Here is a 26,950-nt window from a genome sequence, read left to right as displayed (position 1 = left end):
GCCCTGAAGAGTCAAGGCAAAGGTCAAAGTGAAATTAAAAATTAAATTTTAACTTTGATGTCTGAGGTCAAAGGATCGGGTAAAGGGTTTGCAGGGCTAAAACTAGTTAAGTCTGAATATTCAGCATGTTTCAAAGTTGAGAGGAAAGCCTGCACATGGGAGGGAGGAATCCTTTTCCTGTCCTGAATCAAGTTAGTCTTCCTCTTCCATGCTTCTCATGAAATGAAAGGAACAAGCCGTGATGAGGAGGCCTCCTCGGTTTCAAGATCTTATCGAAGGTATTTAGATCTATTTCACAAGGAAAAGAAAAGAATTTATTTTACCGTTAATTCTTTCCTGACATTCTTCCTTTTCTTTTGGCGCATCCAAGTTCCTAACTTCAAGCACTGTCTTCCTGCCTAAAAACTCCTTTTAAGACACCCTGTTGGGCCCTGGCCTGTTGGCTCAGTGGCAGAGCGGCGGCCGGGGTATGTGGGTGTCCCAGGTTCATTCCCAGTCGGGGCACACAAAAGAAGGAACCAGCTGCTTCTCCACCCCTCCCCCTTCTCCTCCCACAGCCATGGTTCCTGGTTCCAGCACGTTAGCCCCTAGTGCTGAGGAATGTTCCTCGGAGCCTCTGCCTCAAGCGCTAAAAATAGCTCGGTTGCTAGCATGGCCCCAGATGGGCCAGAGCATCAGCCCCAGATGTGGGGTAGATCCCAGTCAAGGGGGCATGCAGGAGTCTTTCTCCCTATCTCCCCTCCTCTCACTTCAAAAAGAAGAAAGAAAAAGAGAGAGAGAGAGAGAGAAAGAGAGAGAGAGAGAGATTCCTTATTGGCAGTGAAGTCCTTGCTTTTGTTTGTTTAAGTCTTTCTCTTTCACTTTTGAGGGCTATTCTCCCGGGATGTAGAATTATGGGTTGCCAGGGTCTTTTGTTGTCTATCACTTAAAGATTGTCTGCATACTTTTAGTTGACAAAAGAAAAACATAAAGGTAAAACGTCAGAGGCAGCAGCTGATGGTATTGCATGGGTGCTGGTATGAGGAAGTGTTTCCTTTGCTGCATCATTTAAATCAGAGAGAAGGCCAGAGCCGGCTGGGGTCAGCTTCCCCCATGTCCTGCTGACATCCATGTGTTTGTGCACTTGCAGAGGACAGAGAACAAACCCCTGGGCAAGAACTGAAAAACACAGGCTGCTATGAAGCAAATGGATAACCAGTCTCCTTCCAAAAAAGGTAGAAGTCACTCCTTGTCCCCTCACGCGGTCTTTCACTTTCTTGAATAGGACACCATAGACTCCAGGTGACAGGGTATTTTCCATAAAAACACATAAGGGGTCTTAGGAATGTTCTGGAAAGGAGATGAAAAAGCCAGTCTTTCCAGGGCTGTCCATTAGAAACCCTTAAATTAAAAGAGTCTGTGCACCCGGGTGGTTCACACTTCAGTTAATTTGACTTTTGTACACTGGGCCATGCAGCACTTGGTCGACAACGTGAGAAGGCGGTGCACTAATTTTGTTTCGCCTTAAGGGACCCGTGGTGGGAGTGTGACAGGACGGAAGTGCCCAAGTCACTGCGTCCTCCTCCTCGACCATCAACAGCTGAATATTCACCACACGTGTTTGTTGTTGTTGTTGTTGTTGTTGTTTTTAAGAACAACTGTTTATCGGGAACAGTGAGGAATTAGACTATTGGCTTAGAATCGTGTCCATGTCAGGAGGGACAACCTCCCAGGAGAAGAGGGGGTAGTGGGCAATACACTGTATGCCTTTTTAATTTATACACCATTGATCTCCGTCCTAATGCTCAACATTTCCCTCCTGTCGGGTTCTTTGGGTTTGTTCCTTTGTTAAATTCTCCAAGTCTTTGAGTTCTCTTCTTTTCTGATAAATATATATATTTAGGGTGGTACGTTTTGCTCCAGCTGCCCACGAGTTCAACATGGAGTCTGTGACTCAGTCCCAAACACTCTGGAATCCCCATCGTGGTTGCCTTTTTAACTCTAGATTTATCTGGAAGTCATCTTTGTCAAGATCCATCCAGATTGTTGAGCGTGTCGGTGTCCACCTTTTTATTTCTGAGTGATAGCCATTGCATCAATACACCACCGTAGGTTCACTTGTCCCACATGGTCAGCTACTTTTGAATAGAGCCACTGTAAACATTTCAGTACAAGCCCTTTTGCAAGCACATGTTTTTATTTCCCTTGGTAAATTGCCATTTGTTGACAAGACGACTTTCTCCCTACTACATTGCATTAGTATGTTTATTTGAGAAGATTATTTGTGCCTTTGTTTCTGGATACCCCACTTCCTTCCACTGATGAATGTGTTTGGCCCCCACACCAACACTACACTGACTACTTACTCTAGCTTGAGATTGCCTCAAGTACATTACATTTTATAAATGCAATTTTCCTCTGCCATGGGCACATATGAGTTCCTCAGACAGACTATAGAAGTTTGAAGAATAAAGCTGTTACCTTGAGTGAAAGTGATTGTCATTACTAAAGGATTATCTTAGTTCCAAGAGCAACAGAGTATTTTTTGCAAAAGTTTGTTTCTAATTTTTTATTTATTGATTGTAGAGAGAGAGAGAAATATCGACTTGTTGTTCCATGCATTTATGCATTCATTGGTCAATTCCCGTATGTGCCTCGACCAAGAATTAAACCCATAACCTTGGTGCATTTGGACAATGCTCTAAGCAACTGAACTATCTGGCCAGGGCCCTAAACAGGGTCTATGTAAATGGTCCCTCTAAAAGATACATGAGTCAAAGTACGTGGAGGACTGCCTTTACTTTCTGGGAAGTTCTAGTTGGGATTGTATCTTTGTGGGTGTGAGATTATTATAACAGTCACATACCTTCTTATCCTATCACAATTTCTTAAAGGCCAAAGTACAATAAAATTTCAAAATGATATCTAGAGTTCCAAATTTCTGAGTATCTCTTCCTAGAGTTAACAGGATGTTTTTGTGGGGTTTTTTTTTTTCCACCTCAGCTGTGTTAACAGTAGATGTTTTCTGCTCTACTTCCCAGTTGCAAGCTTCTGCTCCCTTCGCTATGGGTTAGCTATCCTCGTGTTCTTCTGTAACATTGTAATGGTATCCCAGAACTGCTGTCTGAGCCTCACCATGGTCACCATGGTGAACAGCACAGACCGACCTGGTTCACCCAACGCCTCGACCAAGGAGCCCCTGGATAACGTAAAGGTATATCACAACATCCACACTCCTGTGTTTAAAATTCTGTCTTGTCATCTCATCTGTGCAGAGACGGACTGTGACTGTGACTGATAGAACATGAGGAATTAGAACGAACGCTCTGGTCTTGATCTACCTGGCCGGTGGTAACCTAAATAAACATGTCCCGTGAGGAACGCATGCCTCAATATCTGTGAAGGGCTTTGATGTGTGTGAAATCTTCCATGTAAAGGAGAATAAACACCAAGAGTTAGGGCCTCTTTAGAATTGAGAAGTTTGGACAAGAGAAAAAAAAATGTATTTTAAGCCAAAAGTGGAAGTCAAGACCCATTCTCTTTTCTATTTAAGTTTTGAACACAGTACCTTTGTATGTCTTATTAATGTTTCCTCTGGAAGGTATTGGGTTGTTACTACATCAGAAGATGTAGTACAGGAAAAAATGGAAATGGTAGAAAGTACATTTTTTACTTTACTCTTCCTGTGTTCTGTTATGAATACACAGGCAAATATGAACACATTTTATTATTTTTACCTCTTTGTACATAAAAATTACACTCTATATGCAATGTATTGTGCCTTGATTTTTTTAAAACATATTCATCAGAACCAGGCTCAGATATAATACCTATATAGGAATACTCAGACAAGGAATTTAAAGTAACTATAATTACTATGTCAAAGGCTCTAATGGAAAAAAAATTGGCCATATAGCATTTCGGATAAAGAACATTAGTAGAGAGACAAAAACTATAAGAAAGGATAAGGCCCTGGCTGGTGGCTCAGTGGATAGAGTGTCGGCCCAGCATATGGACATCACAGGTTTGATTCCTGGTCAGGGCACACAGGAGAAATGACTATCTGCTTCTCGCTTTCTCTCTCTCCCTTCTCTCCCCATTCCTCCCTCTTTTCCTCTCCCTATCTCTCCCTCCCCTCCTTCAGCCAGTGTCTCAATTGGTTTGAGTGTGACCCTGGGACTTGAGGATGGCTCAGTTGGTCTGACTATATTGGTCTCAGGCACAAGGCACTAAAAATGGCTTGGTACATAAGAATGGCCCCAGATGGTGTTGCTGGGTGGATATTGGCCAGGGTGCATGTGGGAGTCTGTCTCACTGTTTCCCCTCCTCTCACCAAAAAAAAAAAAAAAGAAGAAGAAAAAAAAAGAGAATAAAAATAAAGTAGAAATCAAGGCAACTAGAAGAAATAACAACATCCAACTGGGCTCATATGTAGTCTCAGCACAGCTGAGGAAAGGAACAGTGAACCTGAATATAGGTCAATAAAAGCGTCCTAAGCTGAAATGAAAGAAAATGTAAAGAAAACTTAACATCCCAGAATGTGACAATTTCAAAAGCTATAAAGCCCAGAGCTAGCAAGGCAACCTACAATCAGGAGGGAACTCAAAACTTGGTTCTGCTCTCTGAAGAGCAGAGCCCACGTGGGACACCCCAATTTAAGACCAGCACCTGAGAGACAAGTTTTGAAAGCCAATGTGGCTCATGTACACAGGTCCCACATGGCTGCGGCGAACTGAGCAATGAACCTTAAAGAGCTCTCCCTGCTCTCACCTGCCTTAGCACCCAGCACAGAAGCAGCTGTTCCAAGTGTCCCCATTACCCAGTACCAAACCCAGACAAGGATGCCTCAAGAAAAGAAAATCACAGCCCGATATTCCTGATGAACACAGACACAGACATTCTCAATAAGAGATTAGCAAACTGAATTCTGCAATACATGAACCCTTTGAGCAGGACGAACATTCAGGTACGTCCTCGTGCCTCCTGACCATACAGAGTACGATCGATTTATTTTAAATGCAGACTGGTGCAGCCACTGTGGAAAACAGTATGGAGATTCCTCAAAAAATTAAAAATCGAACTGCCTTTTGACCCCACTATCCCACTTTTAGGAATATACCCCAAGAACATCAGAGCACTGTTTGAAAAGAAGAAATGCACCCCCATGTTTATGGCAGCATTGTTCACAAGAGTGAAGATCTGGAAACAGCCCAAGTGTCTGTCAGTGGATGAGTGGATTAAAAAGCTTTGGTACATATATACTATGGAATACTACTCAGCCATAAGAAATGATGACATCGGATCATTTACAACAACATGGATGGACCTTGATAACATTATACTGAGTGAAATAAGTAAATCAGAAAAAACTAAGAACTATATGATTCCATACATAGGTGGGACATAAAAATGAGACTCAGAGACATGGACAAGAGTGTGGGGGTTACGGGGTGGGGAGGAGGAGAGAGAGGGGGTTGGGGGAGGGGAGGGGCACAAAGAAAACCAGTTAGAAGGTGACAGAAGACAATTGGACTTTGGGTTATGGGAATGCAGCATAATCAAATGTCAAAATAACCTAGAGATGTTTTCTCTGAATATGTACCTTGATTTATATCAATGTCACCCCATTAAAATTAATTTAAAAAAAAAGAATCATACACCATAACCAAGTAGATTTAGTCCAAGGATGTGAGGATGGTTCAACATCCACAAATCAATTACTGTGATATACCACATCAACAAAATGAAGGATAAAAATGATATCATCTTCTCAATAGAGGCATAAAAATTATTTCATAAAATTTAACATCTACTTACGACAGAAACTCCCAAAGTGGAAAGAGAGGCCACACATGACACGCCCACAGCTAACATCATACAAAATGGTTAATAAAAGCTAAAAGGTTTTGCCTGACCAGGCGGTGGCACAGTGGGTAAAGCATCGGACTGGGATGCAGAGGACCCAGGTTCGAGACCCCGAGCTCGCCAGCTTGAGTGCGGGCTCATCTGGTTTGAGCAAAGCTCAGCAGCTTGGACCCAGGGTCCAAGCTGTGTATGATGCGTACATCATACATAAAAAGGGGTTACTCGGTCCGCTGAAGGCCCGTGGTCATGGCACATATGAGAAAGCAATCAATGAACAACTAAGGTGTTGCAACAAAAAACTGATGATTGATGCTTCTCATCTCTCTCCGTTCCTGTCTGTCTGTCCCTATCTATCCCTCTCTTTGACTCTCTCTCTGTCTTTGTAGAAAAAAAAAAAGCTAAAAGGTTTTTTTTCCTAACATCAGAAACAAGACAAGGATGCCCACCCTCACAACTTTTATTCAACAGAGTATTGGAAGTCTTAACCAGAGCAATTAGATAAGGAAAAGGAAAAAAAAGACATCCAAATTGGAAAGGAAGAAGTAAAACTCTCACGATTTGCAGATGACATGATACACATTAGATGTAGAAAACCCTAAAGACTCTTATCAAAAAACCTGTTCGAACTAATATAGAAATTCTGTAAAGTTGCAGGATACAAAATCAATACACAAATATCTGTTGCATTTCTATACACTAATAAACTAGCAGAAGAAAAAATTAAGAAAAAAGTTCCTTTTACAGTTACATCAGAAAGAATAAAATATATACATAGGAATACATTTAACCAAGGTAAAAGACATGTACACTGAAAACTATAAAACATTGATGGAAGAAATTGAAGAGGACACAAATTAATGGAAAGATATTCCATGTTCATGGATTGAAAAAATAGTGTTGGACTGTACATATGACCCAAAGCAATTTACAGCTTCAATACGATCCCTATCAAAATGTCAATGGCATTTTCCACAGAAGTAGAACAAATAATTCAAAAATGTGTATGGAACCTCAAATGACCTCACACAGCCAAAGTTACCTTGAAGAAAAAGAAGAAGAAGAAAAAAGAACAAAGCTAGAGGCATCACACTTCCTGATTTCTGACAATATGACAAAGCGATCATAATTAAAACTATGCTATTGACATGAAAACAGACACATAGATCAATGGAACAGAATAGAGAACCCAGAAATAAACCCACACACGTGTGAACAATTACTTTATGACAAAGGAGCCAAGAAAATACAATGGGGAAAGGACTGATTCTCCAATAAATGGTGCTGGGAAAACTGGACAGCCACATGGAAAAGAATGAAACTGGACATCGTACATCATACACGAAAATGAAAGCAAATAGATCAAAGGTTTGATGTAAGACCTAAACATATTTAGAAGAAAAACACGAGCAGTCCGCTCGTTGATACTGGTCTTGGCTAGGATTGTTTATTATAGCTAATAAATACTGTATCATGTATTAGAAGCTGATAAAAGAAGAGCTCTTAAAAGTTCTCAGCCTAGGAATAAAGTTTCTGTAACTTTATGTGTGGTGACTGATATGAACTAGCCTTATTGTGATGATTATTTCACAATATACACAAATAGCAAGTCGTGAGTATGTATCCCTGATACTAATAAAATATTAAATGCCAATTATATCTCAAATTAAAGAAGAAGAGAGAGAGGTAAGGATGAAAGGTCTATGCTTGTGCCAGGTGCTGGGGGGGTCAGATAGTGCTTTTGACCACAAAGACTTTACATCCTGCTTGAGGGGACCAGTGAGCAAATGTAATTATGCTCGCAAAGTGCTGTTGTCAAGGAATAAAGAAGGTCCCACGACAGAGGCTGTTGGGCAGAAGGGACCCCCTTTCCACGCGGTAACCTTGAAGAGCAGTTTCCCCACACCTCGGAATATGCAGAGTGACCAGACAGTCAGTCTCCTCTTGTCTTTCAGAATCCTGTGTATGACTGGAGCCCCAAATTGCAGGGGATCATCTTGAGTTCCAGCACCTACGGCATGCTGATCATCCAAATTCCCATCGGGTACTTGTCCGGAATATACCCCATCAAGAAAACGGTGGGCACGGCATTATTCCTCAGCTCCCTGTTCAACCTGCTCCTGCCCCTGGCCGCTACCGCGAGCGGGTCTCTGGTCATCGCCTGCCGCGTGGCCCAGGGAGTCAGCCAGGTATTCCTGTGGCGCAAAGGCCGAACGGGGTTTGTACTCGCAGAAATTTTTGCATCGGAGAGTTCATGCCCTCCTTCCTCTGATTGCAGGGGGCAGTCAATTTAGCTCAGTTTACCTTGTGGATCAAGTGGGCTCCTCCATTGGAACGAGGCCGGCTCACCGCGATCAGTCTATCAGGTAATGTCTTAGCGCCTGGAATGGGTCCCAGGGGGGTGTTCTTCCCCAGAGCTGTGGGAAGGGTGTGTCCAACCGTGAGGGCTATAGGAAACCATCAGTCCCAGCATCCTAACTTTAAAGATGTGGTAACCTTCCAGAAGGAAGAAGAGGCTTGCTTATCTCAGACAACAGAAAAAGAAAAAGAGAGAGAAAAGAAAGAAATGTGTTCTTCTTTTCCTCTGACCTGTGCTAACGCCACACACATTGACGTACGTCACCGTGACCTTGAAGCTGTCACACCCCTACTCTTGGTCACCTGTACCCACGAGGGCTGTTCTTTGTGTCTCTGATTAGGAATGATGATGGGACCCTTCATCACCCTCTTGGTGACCGGGTTCATCTGTCAGTCCCTGGGCTGGCCCATGGTCTTCTATATTTTTGGTGAGTCTCTCTTTTTTTGTGAAATTGTAGTCCTTGCCAGAATTGAAGAAAAATATAAAAATAAAAGCTGGATGTCATTGAGTAACTTAGGTGAAGTTGAGGATGTTACAAAGGATGAATTTCATGAAGGGAGGAGGAGAGCAAGCAACATTCATTGATTTCCAACTACAGGCAAGGCGCCGTGCTCAGAGCCCCTGAGGTGCTGTTGAAGATGAGCATCACCGTCCTGCAGTGTCGGTGCTGCAGTCCCACTGGCCTCCGCACTCGGCTCCCTCGGCCTGGTGTGTCCTTGCCCATCTCCAGGGCCAGCGCTCCTCACTCCCTCCCCCCTCTCTTCTCTCCATTGCTCTTGTCACCGACCATTGCTCTTGTCACGGATATGTAATACCCCCCCTTTTTTTTGTATTTTTCTGAAGTGAGAAGCGGGGAGGCAGTCAGACAGACTCCCGCATGCGCCCGACCAGGATCCACCTGGCATGCCCACCAGGGGCCGATGCTCTGCCCATCTGGGGCATCGCTCTGTTGCAACCAGAGCCATTCTAGCACCTGAGGCAGAGGCCAAGGAGCCATCCCCAGCGCCCGGGCCATCTTTGCTCCAATGGAGCCTTGGCTGCAGGAGGGGAAGAGAGAGAGAGAGAGGAAGGAGAGGGGGAGGGGTGGAGAAGCAGATGGGCGCTTCTCCTGTGTGCCCTGGCCGGGAATCAAACATGGGACTTCTGCACGCCAGGCTGACGCTCTACCACTGAGCCAACCAGCCCTTTTTAATAATACCCTTTTTTTAAGTTACTTTTTTTATTATCTCTCTTTCTCCACCATTAGAAAGTACACTCCAGAAAGCAGGAATTTGGGGGTGTTTTATTCACTGCTCATCTCCAGTACCTAGAACACACAGTTCCTGGTGCATCATGGGCCTTCAGTTAATATTTGGAAAATCAGTGAACTCACTTCTGGGAGACTGACTGATGAATACTACATACTCCCTATCCCAATGGAGGGTTCCCTAATGATTAGGTTATTAATAATAATAATAATAATAATAATAATAAAACCCTCAAAAACAACCAATAATTTGACAAACCCTTATAGGACTTGGATAATCCCCAGCCCTGGGCTGTATCGTAGGAGCGTGGCTAAGTCCCAGCTCTTCCAGCTGGGGGATCGTCAAGCCCGGTGAGGGCTCAGCTGTGCCACTCTTTCAGGGTACAGTGCCAGGAATCTGTAGCGATGGGGTCTAAGAGCAAAGAGGCCTACTGGTCATGAGCAGAGGAGTCCAGAGGCCAGGGGAGGATTCGCCACCACCCCTGACCATTGCATTCTGTGAGGAGGCGGCTGTGGGCACAGAGAGGACGAGCGGAAGTGTGAGCCAACCTTGCACAGTTTCAAAAATAGAAAAAGGAATTCCAGGTTCTCATCCCAGGCTCATGAAAAATGCCGATTTGGGGGAAAGAGACTCGCTACCGAGAGAGGCAATTCCAAGTCTACCTTGTCCTGCTTTGACAGGCGCTTTAGGCTGTGCCCTGAGCCTTCTGTGGTTGCTTCTGTTCTACGAGGACCCGAAGGACCACCCGTGCATCAGCCTCACCGAAAAGGAATTCATCACGTCGTCCCTCGCAGAGCAGGTAAAGCACAGAGAGTCCCGTCTTGGGACCTCCCAGGTTCGGGTCCATAGGGAATGTGCTCCGGCCTGTCCCGCTGAGCTGACAGCAGATGGGCTCCCCTCCCTAGGTCATCTCGAGTGGAAAGTCCGTGCCCATCAAGGCGATCATTAAGTCTCAGCCGGTCTGGGCCATCTCCCTGGGCTGTTTCGGTTACTACTGGACAACCCACGTCTTGCATCTGTACGCGCCCACCTTCCTCAGCTCCCAGCTTCACATCAACGTCAGAGAAGTAAGCACACCTCCGGTTCTCCTCTGGACCTCACGGAGGACTCCGCTCATCTCTCTGTCTCGTCTCTCGTGACTCTGGTTCTAGATCACTATCCTGTTAGACTAACAATAAAGGTGGGGGGGGGACCCACTGTTTCCCCACTGCCGTGTCCACGTCGCCTAGGATGAGAGGCGTAGACGCCATGCCTGGCACGCTCACGACCATCCACACTTATATCAGTTCCCACAGGTTTCCTGCCTCCTACTTGCTGTGTGATCACCCTTGGGTATTACTTAAGGGTCAACAGCATCCGTCCCCAAAGGGACTGGGATCCCTCCCTGAAAGCCACTTGGCCAGGCCCTATCACCCTGCCCAGCTCACGCCAATCCTGCCCTAGGGTGAGGCAATGAGTCCTGTGGCGTGAACCCATGACGCGGGTCCTTCCGTAAGAGGGCTGGAGCTCTCAGTGACGGTCTGACTTGGACGATCACTGATGGGTGCCTGGAATCTTCTGCCTTCTGATGCCACAACACGCAGGGGGGGAAAAAATCCTTCACATGTGGAGTCTGGGCTTGCCCTTCTGACGCATTCTGTAGTGGATGCCCGGTCACCCAACCTGGAGGTCAGCACAACAATGACGTCATTGACACTGTCTCTGACTCAACTTTCTCTTCCACGCAACCATGGAGTTGTTTCAAGGATTAACAGGAGCTGGTCCAGAGGGATCCCCCAGCTGACCGTTTCTAATTGTTATAATGAGCTCTATCATTTTCCCCGTATTTTCCCATTTTCGGTGTAGTGATCTTCCTCTGACTACCTACCCATCATTTCAGGATACTCACAGTAAAAAAAAAAAAAACAAACAGCTAGACAGGTTGTGACAACTGCTTTCAGCCTCAGAACTATTTTTATCTCTTTTCTTTGGGTCGGACGGCCCTTGCTGTAATTGGGGGGCTGCACGCAGATGGTTTTCTGGGTGACAGGACAAACTTCAGATACTTGAAGGTCCAAGTGTAGCAGCGATGACTCGGTCGTCCTCCCCTCTCACCTTCGCACTTGCTCCTCAGAACGGACTGCTGACCGCGCTCCCCCACCTGATCTCCTGGACCTTTGGGGTCCTAGCGGGGCATCTGACAGACTGCTTCCTGTCCAGGAAGATTCTCAGCTTACTTGCCATCCGAAAACTCTTTACCACGCTTGGTAAGTGCCACTAAGACGATTCAACGTCTCCAGGGAAGCCGGACGGGGGGGGTGTCCTTCACCCCACTTTCAGGACGCACCTGACTGTGTGTGTGGTCCGAATGTCCCCAGGGCTGCTGCTACCTGCCCTCTTCAGCGTGGTCCTGCTCTACCTGGGCTCCAGCTTCCTGGGCACGGCCATCTTCCTGACGCTGGCGTGCGCCTCCCCCGGCTTTACTGTGTCTGGAATCATCATCAATCCCTTGGATATCGCCCCCAGGTAGGGGTACAAAAAAAAAAAAAATCTCTTTCTTTGTTGTATCCAAGTTCTCAAGGGGGCTTTCAGATTTCAGCTGCTTTTGGGAGCTGACGGCCAGCTTTGGCAGAAGGTCGGACCTGGTGTCCCTGGCGGCTACTTCGTCGCTGTTGTTAGAGCCTGCGTGTTTATACAGCGTTAGTCCTTGTGACAAACCATCTTGGGAATGTTTATTTTAGAATGAAGGGTACGGAGATACAAAGGCTTCATTGTCACCCAAAGAAGATCTCACCCCTGGTTTGGGATCTTACCTAGGACTTCAATCCAACTTGGTTTGGCAAAGAAACAAACAAAAAATAACTTTTGCTCTTATTTTTATGTTATGGCTTTTTTTATTTCAGTTTTTAAAAATTTTATTTATTGATTTTAACAAGAGAGAAATAAGGAGAGAGAGAGACAGACACACAGAGAAAGGAACATCAATCTGTCCCTGTAATGTGCCCTGACCGGGGATCAAACCGGCAACCTTTGTGCTTTGGGCCGACACTCCAACCAATGGAGCTATCTGGCCAGGGCTGTATTACGCCTTTTTTTAAAAAATTGAGATATAATAAGTGTGACTGATGGAAGCAGCCCACCATTCACACAACTCCGGGGGGTACAATGCACATTGGAGAACACAGACCCAATGTGAACAGAATTCTCAGAAGTTTTGTAAAATAGCAGCCCTGGGATAGAGAGGCAACATCAGTCAAGGATCAAGCCTTTGCCACAGTTCTGTAAAGATTCTTGCCCACCACCAGGTCTACGGCAGGTGAGCTCGAGTAATGAGGCCGTGTGTCCATTTGATTTACTCAGTTCCGCGACCCTCCAAAAACAATGCCCACAGCCGTTCTGATTACTTGAAATTGAATATAGATATAAGAGGATTATTTGACATAGACTGCACAAGCCAACCGTGCCATATGCACTTTGAAAAAAAATGCGAAATGAAGGCTTGTATATACACAGGTGGAGAAAAGAAATGATAAGTAACTACTGCGTTCTGAGTATTTTTTTTATGTGTCTGTCCTGCCCCGGTATGAGATAATGTTGCACACACAGTGTGGGTGAGGAAACAAGAAAGCAGGGAAATGAACGTACGTGATTTGCACGGTTAGTAAGAAACGGAGGGCTCACACCGCGACATGTCTGCCCCCGAAGCTGGCCAGCTGCTGTCATTTCCTCGCTGGGTGTCATGTGCCAGCCTCTGCTCAGTGGGATGTGAAATAGCTCAGCCAGCAATGGCGTGGGTATCGTAGGACACAGCCTGAGTTGCATCATTCCAATGGGCTCCTATTCCACAATAGCCAGGTCATTGTCGAGTCAGCGCGAGAATAAACATGCTAACAAGATTTTTGGAAAAGATTCTTAGTCACTTAAGTTACAGTTCATCCTTAATTTTGGCCCTGGTGGAAGGTTGATGCTCTGGGTCTAGAAACTAGCCCAGCATGGGGTAGTTGTTCAGGGCTGGAGTGACAGAATTAAAAAATTAAGGGAACTTTAAATACCAGGTTTCTCCTTAAGATGTTTGTTGATAGTCCTGGCCAGACAGCATGGTTGGTTCGAGTGTTGTTCCAAAGCACAGAGGTTGCAAGTTCGATCCCCAATCAGGGCACATACAGGAACAGACCAATGTTCCTCTCTCTCTCTCTCTCTCTCTCTCTCTCTCTCTTCCTCGCTCTCTAAAATCATCAATAATATAATAATATATATAGTTTTATTATATTATGTATCAGATATTAGATATATTATATATTTTTATATATTATATTTTATTATATATATTATATTACATATAGATATAATATATATAATTTTTAAAATATGTTTGTTGAATTCTGAAGTTCAATGGAACAAGGGACAGAAATCCAAGCTAAAATCCTATGAGAAGAATGGCAAACAGAAAAACTGCAAAAGAAACTAGAGAGTAAAGATATGTTGCTTTTAAGTAGGAAGAGGGAGCCTCACATCTGTCTTTTCAACAAAAACCATGAAAACTGGACAAGAGTTTGGGGGTTACAGGGAGGGGGGGAGGAGAGAGAGGGGGTTGGGGGAGGGGAGGGGCACAAAGAAAACCAGTTAGAAGGTGATGGAAGACAATTGGACTTTGGGCGGTGGGAATGCAGCATAATCAAATGTCAAATAACCTAGAGATGTTTTCTCTGAACATATGTACCCTGATTTATCAATGTCACCCCATTAAAATTAATTAAAAAATATTTTTAATAAAAATATAATTACATACCGTAAAAAAACAAAAAACCATGAAAGCTGAAGGTGATGAAATGAGCCCAGTGAAGTTCTGAAAAATAAAGAAATGCCCACCCAGAATTATTTTTTTCCATGGTAAACATACTTTTAAGTCAAAGCAAAATAAAAATGTTTTCAGGCAAAGAGGGAAACAGAGAAATTGTCACCAGCAGATTTTCACTAAAAAAAAAATACTAAAAAAAAAAATTTCAGGCAAAAGGAAATGATTACTGATGAGCCCTGAAAATGTCAGAAGGACTGGGGAGCAGCAATAGGAGGGTTGTAGAGATTATTGATCTTTAAAAACAACAGCGAGGCCCTGGATGGTTGGCTCGGTGGTAGAGTGTCAGCCCAGCGTGTGGAAGTCCCAGGTTCGATTCCCAGACAGGGCACACAGGAGAGGCGCCCCATCTGCTTCTCCATCCTTCCCCCTCTCCTTCCTCTCTGTCTCTCTTTCTTCCCCTCCTGCAGCCGAGGCTCCATTGGAGCAAAGTTGGCCCGGGCGCTGAGGATGGCTCTGTGGCCTCTGCCTCAGGAGCTAGAATGGCTCTGGTTGCAACAGAGCGATGCCCCAGATGGGCAGAGCATCGCCCCCTGGTGGGCATGCCGGGTGGATCCCGGTCGGGCGCATGCGGGAGTCTGTCTGACTGCCTCCCTGTTTCCAGCTTCAGAAAAATACAAAAACAAACAAACAAAAAACAACAACAACAGCAAATAACCTTGTGAGTTGAAATGCACGTGGAAATAAAATGTAGCCAAGAAACTAAACTGCAGAATGAACTAACGCAGAGAGCAGAAGGGAGCAACACAGAGTATAAACATAGAGTAATATTTTAACTCTACGTTAAAATATGAGATGCAGGCCCTGGCAGGTTGGCTCAGCGGTAGAGCGTCGGCCTGGCGTGCGGGGGACCCGGGTTCGATTCCCGGCCAGGGCACATAGGAGAAGCGCCCATTTGCTTTTCCACCCCCCCTCCTTCCTTTCTGTCTCTCTCTTCCCCTCCCGCAGCCAAGGCTCCATTGGAGCAAAGATGGCCCGGGCGCTGGGGATGGCTCCTTGGCCTCTGCCCCAGGCACTAGAGTGGCTCTGGTCATGGCAGAGCAACACCCCAGAGGGGCAGAGCATCGCCCCCTGGTGGGCAGAGTGTCGCCCCTGGTGGGCGTGCCGGGTGGATCCTGGTTGGGCGCATGCGGGAGTCTGTCTGACTGTCTCTCCCCGTTTCCAGCTTCAGAAAAATACAAAAAAAAAAAAAAAATGAGATGCATAGAGTTTAAAATATTTTAAGATTCTGGCATTGCAGAAAAACTGGCAAAAGGACAACTTCAGTAAAGAGTGCACGTTATGATGTCTTCCATGCTTGAAAAGAACGATGAGACAATGTAATAGAAGGAAAAATAAAATAAAAATGAATGAATCTAAAAGAAAGAAAAAGTGAGGTCAACTAGGCAGGAAATAGCAAACAGATAAAGATAACCACAAGTATGTCAGTAATTGTATTAAATTGATATGGAGGAAAGACTCCAAGTAAGTATCAAGATCAACGAACACGAATAAAGGAAAGGCAGCTTCCATGCATTAAACAGGAGGATACAGAAATGATGCAACGAGAAAAGGCAAAAAGACATGCCAAGCGAATATAAAACCAAAGGAAACCAGGATAACTGTTATTTCGGGTAAAATAGACTTTCATGCAAGGAGCATTCCTGGATAGAGTGCTATCTCCTATTAAGAGAGAGAAAAATATCAGGAATCTACTTCTGCCTGAACCCAATACTATAGCTTTAATTTATATTCATCACGATTGAAGAGAACTCAGGAACTAGACACACAAACAGCGGAGAAGGAGACTTCCACTCACCTCTTAAATGGTGTGCACAAAGAGAGGTTGGCAAAAAAAAAAAAAAAATCAGTGAGGATACGGATGATTAGAACTACAAGAAATATGAGCAGAAGTGATCTAGCCAGCATACAGGACATACTGCCCCCCACAAGGAGAGAGTTCACATTCTTTTCGGCTGCCTACCGGGCATTTTGTTGAAATTGACAACATGCTGAGTCCTACATCAATCTGCAAGTAATTTCAAATGATGGAAACCGTTCAGAACACAATCTGATCATGGTGCAATAAAGGTCTCCATCAAACCCAAAAAGGTACATAACCCCCATCACTTGGAAGTTAAACTTCAGATCCAAGAACAAATAACAACTGAAAACAGAAAACACTTTAAATTATAACGACATACGATACATCCAGGTAGGTGAGATGTTTTTTAAAATTATGCCCAGGGAGAAATGTAATCGCTTTCAACTTAAATATTGAACAATTAAGTCCTAAAATCAATAACCATGTTTCTATCTCATGTACCTGGGATTAAACCCAAAGAAAGTAAAAGGAAATAAATGATCAAGATTAAGACAAAAATGATATGTAAAATCGACAAGGTCAAAAGGTAGTTCTTTGAAAATTAATAAAATTAATACATTGGAGACGTAGTAAGAAAAATTAAGTGGGCCCTGGCCAGTTGGCTCAGTGGTGGAGCATCGGCCTGGCATGCAGGAGTCCCGGGTTTGATTCCTGGCCAGGGCACACGGGAGAAGCGCCCATCTGCTTCTCCACCCCTCCCCCTTTCCTTCCTCTCTGTCTCTCTCTTCCCCTCCTGCGGCCAGGGCTCCATTGGAGTGGGGATGGCCCGGGAGCTGGGGATGGCTCCTTGGCCTCTGCCCCAGGCACTGGAGTGGCTCTGGTCGCGACAGGGCGATGCCCCGGAGGGGCAGAGCATCGCCCCCTGGTGGGTGTGCCAGGTGGATCCCGGTCGGGCGCATGCGGGAGTCTGTCTGACTGTCTCTCCCCGTTTCCAGCTTCGGAGAAAAAAAAAGAAAAATTAAGTGAAAAATTATCAATATCAGTAATAAAAAGGGTACATTATCACTGTCTTAGCACATAATGAAGAAAATAACAGAATGTTATAAACAGCTTTATGCCAACAAATCTTGACAATGTAAATGAAATTGAAAAGTCCCACAAAACACAACCCCCATACACAGACACAGCGTCATAAAATATAACTTTTTATATTTTTATGGGGGGAAAGGGTCATGAAGGCGAAATGACAGGGCTTACAGAAGGTATAAGTGGCCAGAGCCCCAGGGGTCCCCTTACTAAAGTGAAAAAGGAGCAATAGATACTGGAGACACCTGACCGTTCTTGCCCCAGCCTGCACCTGGGCTGCTTCATAACTCTAAGCATCCTGCACTTACCAGAACACGGTCTCCCGCTCCCTAGAAAGAGACAACTCACGTTTCCACCCGGTGATGGCGGCGTCCGGCTCAACACCCAAGGGGCTCTCTGTCCTGCAGTGACGCCGCTCTGACCAGGGACCCATTAAACTAACACGCCCCCTACACGCTCCCTCCCCTCTCCAGCGCGTCAAGGCCGAGTGGGAACGGACGGACCCAGGGAAACGACAGAGACCGGCAGCCCTCCCTCTCGTGAAAGGGAAGACTTGCCTCCCTGCACACGCAGAACCTCTCCTGCCGGAGTCCGTCGGGCACGGGAGGCAGAGGCTCTGTCCTGGAGTGACGTTCTCTCTCCATCAGACCCTGATTCTGCCCCGCAGAGGGCACGTCCTGAGGCCTTGCGTCCCCCGTGGGTTTGACCCCTACTCTCCCTCTAGTCTCCGGTGGCTTCCCAGTCCCAGCAGAAGTTGCAGGACTGGGGAGCACAGCTGCTTGTTAAGGAACTAGACACACAGGGCCAGCAGCTCTCGGACTGTGGGGCCAGACCAGGGGCGAACAGACTCCTTCACTTTTTACATGAACCACAATCGCTTCCTACGACCAACACACACCACCTTCTGGACTTCCCAGCTGTCTTTGCAGACCTCCTGACTCGGATGGCTTTCCCCCGGGGTACGGACTCAGTGTCTCAACAGCATAACACATCACTGGCTGCGAAAGCCAACCTTTCTGGCTCCGTAGCGCACCCGTTTCAAAAGTTACTTGAACCTCAGTCTTTATCTGATACCTTAACGGAGTTTGAGGAGTAGACACGGGAAATTCAGGAAATTAATAGTTATCTTTCTTAAACCTCCTCTTAAATCAAACGAGGTTTAAAATTTTAAACACCTCACATCTGTGTATTGTCGTTTTGTTTTGTTTTTTTTGTATAGATATTATGGACTTCTTAAAGGAATTACAGTTCTGATTGGGATGATAGGAGGAATAATTTCTTCCACTCTGACTGGAATCATCCTTAATCAGGTAAGAAACACCCAGACAGGGGAACTTGCCCATCCTGGGTGCTGGTTGTAATGGACACTGAGAAGATAAGAGATACTGTATTTCTCCATGAATAAGATGCACCCTTTTTCAAAAAATTTGGTGTCTACAAAAACTGGGTGTGTCTTATACAGTGGTTGTAGATTTCTTTTTTTTTATTTTAGAGAGAGGAGAGAGAGAGAGAGAAGGGGGGAGGAGCGGGAAGCATCAACTCCCATATGTGTCTCGACCAGGCAAGCCCAGGGTTTTGAACCGGCAACCTCAGCATTCCAGGTCGACACTTTATCCACTATGCCACCACAGAACAGTCAATTGTTGTAGATTTCTATTGCTGTACTTGCATTTCCCGCTTTTTCGCACAGATGAGGAGTGGTATGAATTTTACAATGAATAAAACTTGAGTTCAATAACTTTATGTAATACATTTTTTTCCCCACATTTCGGGCCCCCAAATTAAGGGGCATCTTATACAGGGGGAAATACAGTAATACCTGAACACCACTCAGGAAAGCAGTGTCACTGTGGAAATGCTGGCATATTCCTGTCATCACTAAGGACCACACCCTCACACCGCTAGCACCGGGCAGCTCGCGCATAAACCCGGTTGATTTGGGAGAAAACCTGAAGCTGTAGCTTGCAAGGAATTCCCCCCAAATGCTCCTCACCCCGGGACTTGAGCCAGGAAGAGAGTCTGCGTTGACCACCGCCGGCCGAATGTCTCACAGAGAGGGGCCTGGCGTCACCAGGGTGCCCACGGGCTCATGGTCTCAGAAAGGCTTCCCATTCAGGGAAGGAGAGCCAGGGAGACCAGAGAGTGTTTCTCGCTCTGAGCTCTGAGCTCTGAGCTCGGGGACAGCCCAGCCTGCTCTACCCTCCCCCCAATTCACTCAGACCTGCCGAGCTGACCTCCCCCCTCCCCCCCATTGTTAGGAGAGCTGTCCTCGCTGCTCACTTTCCAGTGGCGGCAGGAAGAAATGTGAGTTCAGAGCTGTCCAAAGCCCCCTCTCCACCCAGGAAGCAAACACACCTGCTGCAGCCTCAGTGTCCGAGGGTGACGGAGATGGAGGCTTTCTGAACAGTGGAGACAAACCCACCCGTGTTCACAAGGCTTTAAGGCCCACGTTCAAACTTGAGGGGTCCCCAATGCCATCATCAGCCAAGAGTTGAATTTCAAGGAGTCCACAGACACACAGGAGAAGCAAATGACATGTTTCGGGAGTAACTCACCCTAAATTCATATTCCAAAATTTCTTTAAGCATAAAGTTTCAGTGAATATCATTTCACAATTAATCCAAAAAAAAAAAAGCTTAAAGAAATAAGTTGTCGTATGAAAGAAGAATAAAAATAAAAATATCACAGAATCAGATACCCAGAGACATTGGGAATATGTGCCTAGGTTTAGAGGTAAAAAAAAAAAAAAATGGGAGTGAAACCATAAATGAGAAATAGAATTTTTCACACACACACACACACACACACACACACACACACACACACACACACACGATAACCTCTGGCAATTAAAAATAAAACATTCAAATTGAAAATTCAGATTAAATACAGGTAAAAAGAGAATTAGTGATGTTTCTGCTGCCAGTAGCAGAAAAGTAAGTGATTTGGGCCAATTCTCTCACTAAAGACAACCTAAAAGGCTGAAAAACATAGAAGAATCTTCTCTGTAGCTTCAGAAAATTAAGGAGACAGAAAGCTTCAACGGGCCAGGCCGGGGAGACGGCGGGAGCTGACATCAATGTAAACGTTATTTTGTGGTGCATGACTATATTACATATTTTTAGATGAAAGACCATTTAAAAAAAAGAGAGCAAAGCATTCTTAGAGGCTTTACCATTATGCACATTGCAATGTCACTTTTTATTCATCAAAATGCATGTGTGCATCTGTACAGCTCCAAAAATGGGGAGACAGCATGATAGAGTGAAATTCTGACTTTTGTTAATTTTGCTCTCTCTGTGTGTGTTTTTCTCTGTTTGTGAAGAGACTCGCATTAAGCCCAAATTCATTTTAATCCTTTAAGTCAGTGGTAGTCAACCTGGTCCCTACCGTCCACTAGTGGCCGTTCCAGCTTTCATGGTGGGCGGTAGCAGAGCAACCAAAGTATAAATAAAAAGATAGATTTAACTAGAGTAAGTTGTTTTATAAAGATTTATTCTGCCAAACTTAGCGAAAATCCAACATAAAGTACTTGGTAAGTAATTATTATTACATGCTTTCACTTGCTGTAACTCTGCTTTATAAATTTTATAAAGTAAAGTGACTTCCCTACTTTATAAATCACCATTACTGTGGAACCAGTGGGCGGTTAGAAAATGTTACTACTAACAGAGATACAGAAGTGGGCGGTCGGTATAAAAAGGTTGACGACCCCTGCTTTAAGTGTTACAAACACAACCACATGCCCAATAATTTATGATGACTTTGCACTCTCGCCCTTCAGAATTCGGAGTCCTCCTGGTTTACCATCTTTTTCCTGATGGCGGCTATCAATATGATAAGCTTAATTTTCTACCTGGTCTTTGCTAAAGCAGAAATTCAGGACTGGGCTGAAGAAAGACAGCAAACACACCTTTGAGGGTGAGCAGAATTTTGAACCCGGGTTGGGGTGAGGGGGGTGCAGGCAAGACGGGGAGTTGAGGAGGAGCCCAGAGCACAGGGGTGGTGACTGACAATGGGGAAAGGAGGGGCGGGTGTGTGGGAGAAGGGGGGGACCACACACAGTCTAAAAGCATTTCACACCCTGGTAGAGATGGTAGCATGCAGCCCACAGCGGGGGGCTGCTGCAGAAGTCTGGGGAGCCTCTGGGACTTCAGATGGAATCTTAGGAGCCTGGGCTTTCTAACATTTGAACGTGAGGAACAGGGGGAGAGTCTGCAGAGGAGGGGAACGGGGGGGGCGGGGAGACATGGAAAGACTGTTGGAGAATGTGGTGACAGAGGGGACATGCAAAGGGTGGGCATGAGGAGGACCCGTGGCAACTACATGCAAGGGGTCAAATTATATCAGGTGTGAGGATTTATTTGCTAATGGATTTGGCAAGAGGAACCTTAAAGCTGGGCCTGGCTAGAACGGTTTTCTAGTGAATGACAGAGATCAAGGGTCCATTAAAGTTCAAAAGAGATCTCTCAGTTCTTGTGCCACTCTTCCCTAAACATCATCGGAGGTCAATAGAACGAGAAACGTCACTGCGGACTTATTTCAGCCGATGGAAACCCAATTGATGTTGGATACCCCCCCCCCCCATTTTGCAAACCTCCAATGAACTCAGGGATCAGGGTGTTGTGCCTCAACAGCTGTTAACATCACAAAGACTGAAGAGTTATAGAAACACATAAGTCGGGCAGAAGTTTCCGGACAGACCTTAAGGTTCCTGATGAAACTATTACTATGGAAATAAATTTTCTTCCCACTCAACAACCATAACCAGTCAGCAAATGTATTTAAAGAAATGATCCTACCAGGGGTCGTCAAACTTTTTATAAAAACCGCCCACTTTTGTAGCGCTGGTAGACCTGGTCCCTACGGCCCACTAGTGGGCGTTCCAGCTTTCATGATGGGTCAATCGCAGCGCTGTTTGGTTGCACGGTAGGGACCAGGTTGACCAGCACTGCAAAAGTGGGCGGTTTTTATAAAAAGTTTGACGACCCCTGCTTGAAATCACGGTGGGAGCGGGAATTTAATACCAGTGAAAAATTTAATCACTCAGTGCCTCCAGTACTAAGCATTTCCGAAACAGTGCACACACAACAATTCACTGTCAACGTAAGAAACTTCGAAAACTGGACGAATTTTTATGAGTTTATTTGAGCCAAACCGTCAGCGACTGCCAGAGGCAAACATCTCCATGGATTGAGAAAACGCTCTGGAAAATGGTGGTTTCACCACTTATTTTATACATCAGAATCAGAGGGGAAGGCGGGGGTGGGGGTGGGGGGGGGGTTTACATGAAATCCACTGGTGACAGGTTAGGGAGGCGGTAGAGAGCCAAGTGAGGAAATCTCTGAGATTGGACACAAAGGGAAAGGAATAGACACAGACTGACATAGGCAGGGACGGTATAGGATAGTTAACAGTTAACCGTTAACAGGATAATAATCGCAATGAGGGGATCTGCAGTTTCTGCTCTGGTGGGGTGACTGTGCCCTGAGACTGCAACAGAAGATTACTTTTACATTTTAAAGTTGTTAGCAGGTATGTTTTTGTAGGTGCAAAAAGACAACAGGCTCAATGAAGGTAAGCGTGAACCTCTGTTAGAGAAAAACATCTCCCTAGGACACGAGTACCCACCGTGAACTGCTTTGAGTCGGAAAGTGTTCATTTCAGACCATCCTGTGTGGCCACTTTAGGTCTCTGAGTCTAGAAGGCCACCGTGCAGGGCTCCCCTGAGCTTGTCACGTTCAGTATGTGGCCCCTTTTACATACATCACCAAGATACATTTATACTTAAGATGGCAAATTATTGTAGAAATGGCAAGTATCTGGGTCTGGAATGAAACATTCCTAGTCCTGGTCTTAGTTAACAGATTTTGTGTGAGTGAATAGAATACAACCGGCGATTGAAAAATAGGGGAGGTCGTACAAATATTTTCCTGTAGAAACCGCTGCAGTTGACCTTGTGAACAAGCACAGAGCAACAGGCTCCGGCAAAGGTTCACCCTCTATTTCCAAGGTACGGAGTTGGCCACAGCCGTGGCATCAACCGTGTGAATTGACTCAGATCCTCTACATTTGATTTTGTTTCTATTGGACCTCTTAAATACTAGAAGTGGGATACTAAAGTTTTCCATTCTGGTTATCTCTATTATTTTTATTTTTATTTTTATTTTTTTTGCTTCTGTTCAAGCAGTTATTATCGCATATTCTGATGTTATGTTACAGTTTTAACAAGGCTTTGATAAGTACCTCTTAATTGGAAACTTGACTTTAATTTAGTAAAATTATCGGTCTTTTCTGTTTCACGATTTTCATTCACCCTTGACAGGAGCGTGGCCTCCCACCCCGTGAGATCCGGCCTGGAGACTGTCTACGGAAACAGTCGTCTGCACGGGGACTCTGCACAGCTCCACGGGATGGGTCCTTCCCAGGGACCTCTCGAGAGTCCCTGTGCAGCCACGCTCCAGGGACTGGGGGCACGTTTCCCACTTAGAAAGGTCTCATCCACCTGCATGTCTCAGCACACCTGTCTCTGACTTTTATCCGACCAAGGAGAGAAGCTGCCCACATCTGGAAGTAGACTGCTTCCGCCCGCAAGTTCAAACCAGGCCGTAAATACTGCACGTTACTATGTATAATCTTATGCTTACTCGATAATTGCCGTAGTAATCTTGCTCTTAAAAATATGAACAATTCTGTTAGTGCTACACCATGCTGACCCATTCCCTTGTGTTTTAGACTGCTTATTTAAAGTCACTAAGTGTTGTCATTTTTTAAAATGTTAAGGATATATATATGTGTGTGTGTGTGTGTGTGTGTATATATATATATGGTTACCCTTACCCAGGCATGGAAACATAATTCCTTAATCAAAATTTCAGTCCCTAGTGACCGCTGGAAGCCTAACAACATATGGGATGTGCTATCCTAAGCCTCGTAGGGCCATGGTTTTAGTGACGCATTGGCACACTCTGTTACTACTTTAGTTCTAGTCCTAACTGTACTTTCAGCAAGACTCAGAACCCACACATCACTGGCTAGGAGGCTCGCCTGGCCCACTCTTGCCACGTCATGTTTCCACCTTGCCCCTCACACCACTGTCCAGATCATTATGTACCTTGACTATGCCGAAGCCACCGTTGATGAACTAACACACTTTTCTGGCTCTGATAACTGGATTAACACAGGTTCAGAATTACAGGGTGTTCTGGTTTTCATTCTGACCCACGACTTAGCACAGGTCGGAATAAAAATCAGTGAACGACGGATAAACCCAAATATCTGTGAACGTGTTTGCACATCACCAGATTTTGTCTTTGTGGAAGAGAGAAGCACCAAGGTGCTTTAAGTGCTGAAGAAGACGGGTCACTTAGTGACAATGTTTCTTGGACTATCTTGTCACTTCTTTATCTGTATACATAGTTCACAAGCAGCCCAACACTGAGTTAGATCCCTTAAATGTTTTTTCAAAATGAAAAGATCCATTTTAGGTTTTTTTTTAAGATTTCATTTATTCATTTAAGACAGAGGGGGGAGAGAGAGAGAGAGAGAAGGAAGAGAGAAAGGGGAGAGGAGCAGGAACCATCAACTCCCATATGTACCTTGACCAGGCGAGCCCAAGGTATCGAACCAGCGACCTCAGCATTCTAGGTCGACGCCCCATCCACTGTGCCACCACAGGTCAGGCACCAAAAGGTCCATTTTAGATGGAGGTTCTATTTATCCAGAACCCTCCCACTCTCTACCTGGAAACCAAGAGGATGTCATGGACTACTTCTGTGCAAGAGCTTTTCTTTCATGGGAAAGGCGGGCGGGGTACATGCCATGAGCACATGGCTAGTAATCCCTGCATGATCTTAGGTAACATCACAAGGGATGCTTCAGCCCGTTACGGCACAAGAAAAGGCTATTAATTCCCCAGGGGAAAGTTGTGTTCAATAACAGAACTGCTCTATCAGCAGAACAAGGAGTTGTAGGCATGATCATTAACATGCCTCGTTGTGCATATATCAACACTACTCAGCCTGTAGAAAGCCACCTAGAAAATATTAAAAAGGAAGCCACCAGGTTCCAACAAGTCTCTACAGAAACACCGGCGGTGGTGTTTCTGTAAAAAAGGAAATACAAAACGGCGGAAAACGAAGTACGTGTGAGCTGATAATAAATGTGGCTGGGTTAAACTCACCTATACAAAGAAGGCAGCTTCCAGACAGGGTAAAATAGTTAAACACGACTACATACCCTTTGTAGGAAGTGACTCGGGCGGCGTTTAAAGGCCACAAAAAAAAAAAAAAAAGTATTCTTGGAAATCTAAACCAAGCGCACACAAAATTTAAGATGGCAGGGTCAATGTCAGGAAGTCAGTAAGAGTGTACAAAAAGTTTAACTTTCATGGCTGAAAGTCTTTTTTTAAAGAAAGGTGGGTTTTTTGTATTGTTTTGTTTTTGAGTCAAAAAACGGTAGCTAAGAAGACCACCAGTCTTGAGGCACGGAGTCCGAGCCCCCGGCAGCACGGTGATGTGGAAAAGACATCCGTGACATCGTCTCGGAGTTTGCAGGTGTTTTTCTACGTCAAGTAGGGGGAAGGGGAAGAAAGTGTCAACACTAAAAAAGAGTTTGCCTGAGCGAGAGACAAGGGGTGGGAGGAGCAGCGGGCCAGCTCCGGGGCAGGCGGAGCCGGCAAAGAGAAACTTGCTCTCACGGACTGGCTGTGTGGGCTGCGTCCTAAAGCCCGAGGCTAGACAAGGAGCGGCGACTTTGGAGTCCCATGGCGCTTGTCTGGGATAATTTATAGAAATAGCCGCCTGGACATGTATCCCAAGTTCCAACCTGTATAGAAGGAATGTGAGCAGCCTTTTGCCTGTCGATCACCACGATCAGACCAACAGTTGTCTCTTTCTCTCACTCTCTGGCCGTTGTCACTTAATTGAGGACAGACACCTCAGGATTTTCTCATTTCCCTCATTTCATCCAGATCTTTTGAAGACAGCAGCGCTAACGGACATCTGTATGATTTTAACCGTGCTGACACGGTCCTTTGATGTTGAGGGCATATCCTCACGTCGCTAGGAAGGCTCAGTCCTAGGGGTTCTTGTCCCAGCATACCCCTCATTACGTCACTTCCCAGTCATCATCACACATCCACTCGCGCGGTCCTTTCATTAAAAGACATCCATCCTCCTGAGCTGTGGCGCTCCCGGAAGCTATGCCTGACTTTGGTCTCTGCCACGCCTCCGTGGTCCGTGTGCATTATTAATACTCCTCTAGGGCTCAATGGTTTGCTCTATTTCACGGTCCCCAGGGTGCCCACGTGGGGCTTCACGAAAGCAGACGTGCCCATACACACTCTTCCGACATCTGGAGTGGGGTCAAGCTGCATCTTGGGGAGGCAAGGAGGTGAATGCTGAGCAGGGCCCATGGATAGCAGTGGAGTCTCCCCAGCCTGCAGAGCAGAGCGAGGGTTTCTGAGACGGGAGGGGCAGCAGGAACCCATGTTTGAGGGGACAGGACAGAAACTGGTGTCCGTTCTCTAAGATGCAAAGGGCTCTTCAAGGATGCACAGGCCAGATGTGGGGCAGAGGTCAAGATGGACAGAAAGGTGTCCGTGGAAGTGCCGAGCCTGGAGCGTGCCCTGTTGTACGGGTGTGATAGAGGCGGTTCTGTTTCCAAAGCGTCCACAGGGAGCCAGGCGTCTGAGCTAGCTGGAGTCCACTACCTTGTTCCCAGCGGTGGTTCTGTTTCCAAAGCGTCCACAGAGAGCCAGGCGTCTGGTTCTGTGTCCA

At 45.5% G+C, this 26,950-nt stretch overlaps 1 protein-coding gene across 6 annotated transcripts; it reads left to right on the top strand.

The window, feature by feature from the left end:
• Nucleotides 1-101: 101 nt before the first annotated feature.
• On the top strand, nucleotides 102-26,646 carry LOC136383333 (sodium-dependent phosphate transport protein 1-like). Of its 6 annotated transcripts, none has more exons than XM_066353119.1 (13): nucleotides 102-278; nucleotides 1,130-1,214; nucleotides 3,021-3,193; nucleotides 7,797-8,030; nucleotides 8,120-8,207; nucleotides 8,541-8,627; nucleotides 10,128-10,246; nucleotides 10,353-10,514; nucleotides 11,561-11,693; nucleotides 11,805-11,952; nucleotides 18,391-18,481; nucleotides 20,956-21,092; nucleotides 23,497-23,626. In XM_066353119.1, exons 2-12 carry the CDS (start codon nucleotides 1,178-1,180, stop codon nucleotides 21,088-21,090), a joined length of 1,407 nt encoding a protein of 468 aa, XP_066209216.1. In that variant the 5' UTR covers nucleotides 102-278; nucleotides 1,130-1,177; the 3' UTR covers nucleotides 21,091-21,092; nucleotides 23,497-23,626. The 6 variants fall into 6 exon arrangements, with proteins under 6 accessions (XP_066209216.1, XP_066209217.1, XP_066209215.1 ...); XM_066353120.1 differs by lacking the exon at nucleotides 23,497-23,626 and adding an exon at nucleotides 21,687-21,845; XM_066353118.1 differs by lacking the exon at nucleotides 20,956-21,092 and having other exon boundaries at nucleotides 23,497-26,646.
• The last annotated feature ends 304 nt before the right edge of the window (nucleotides 26,647-26,950 follow it).

This window comes from Saccopteryx leptura, chromosome 11, assembly GCF_036850995.1.
Source record: "Saccopteryx leptura isolate mSacLep1 chromosome 11, mSacLep1_pri_phased_curated, whole genome shotgun sequence".
NCBI classification, from domain to species: domain Eukaryota; kingdom Metazoa; phylum Chordata; class Mammalia; order Chiroptera; family Emballonuridae; genus Saccopteryx; species Saccopteryx leptura.
Note: the sequence above shows the minus strand (reverse complement) of the source record. Positions and strands in the feature narration are given on the sequence as shown.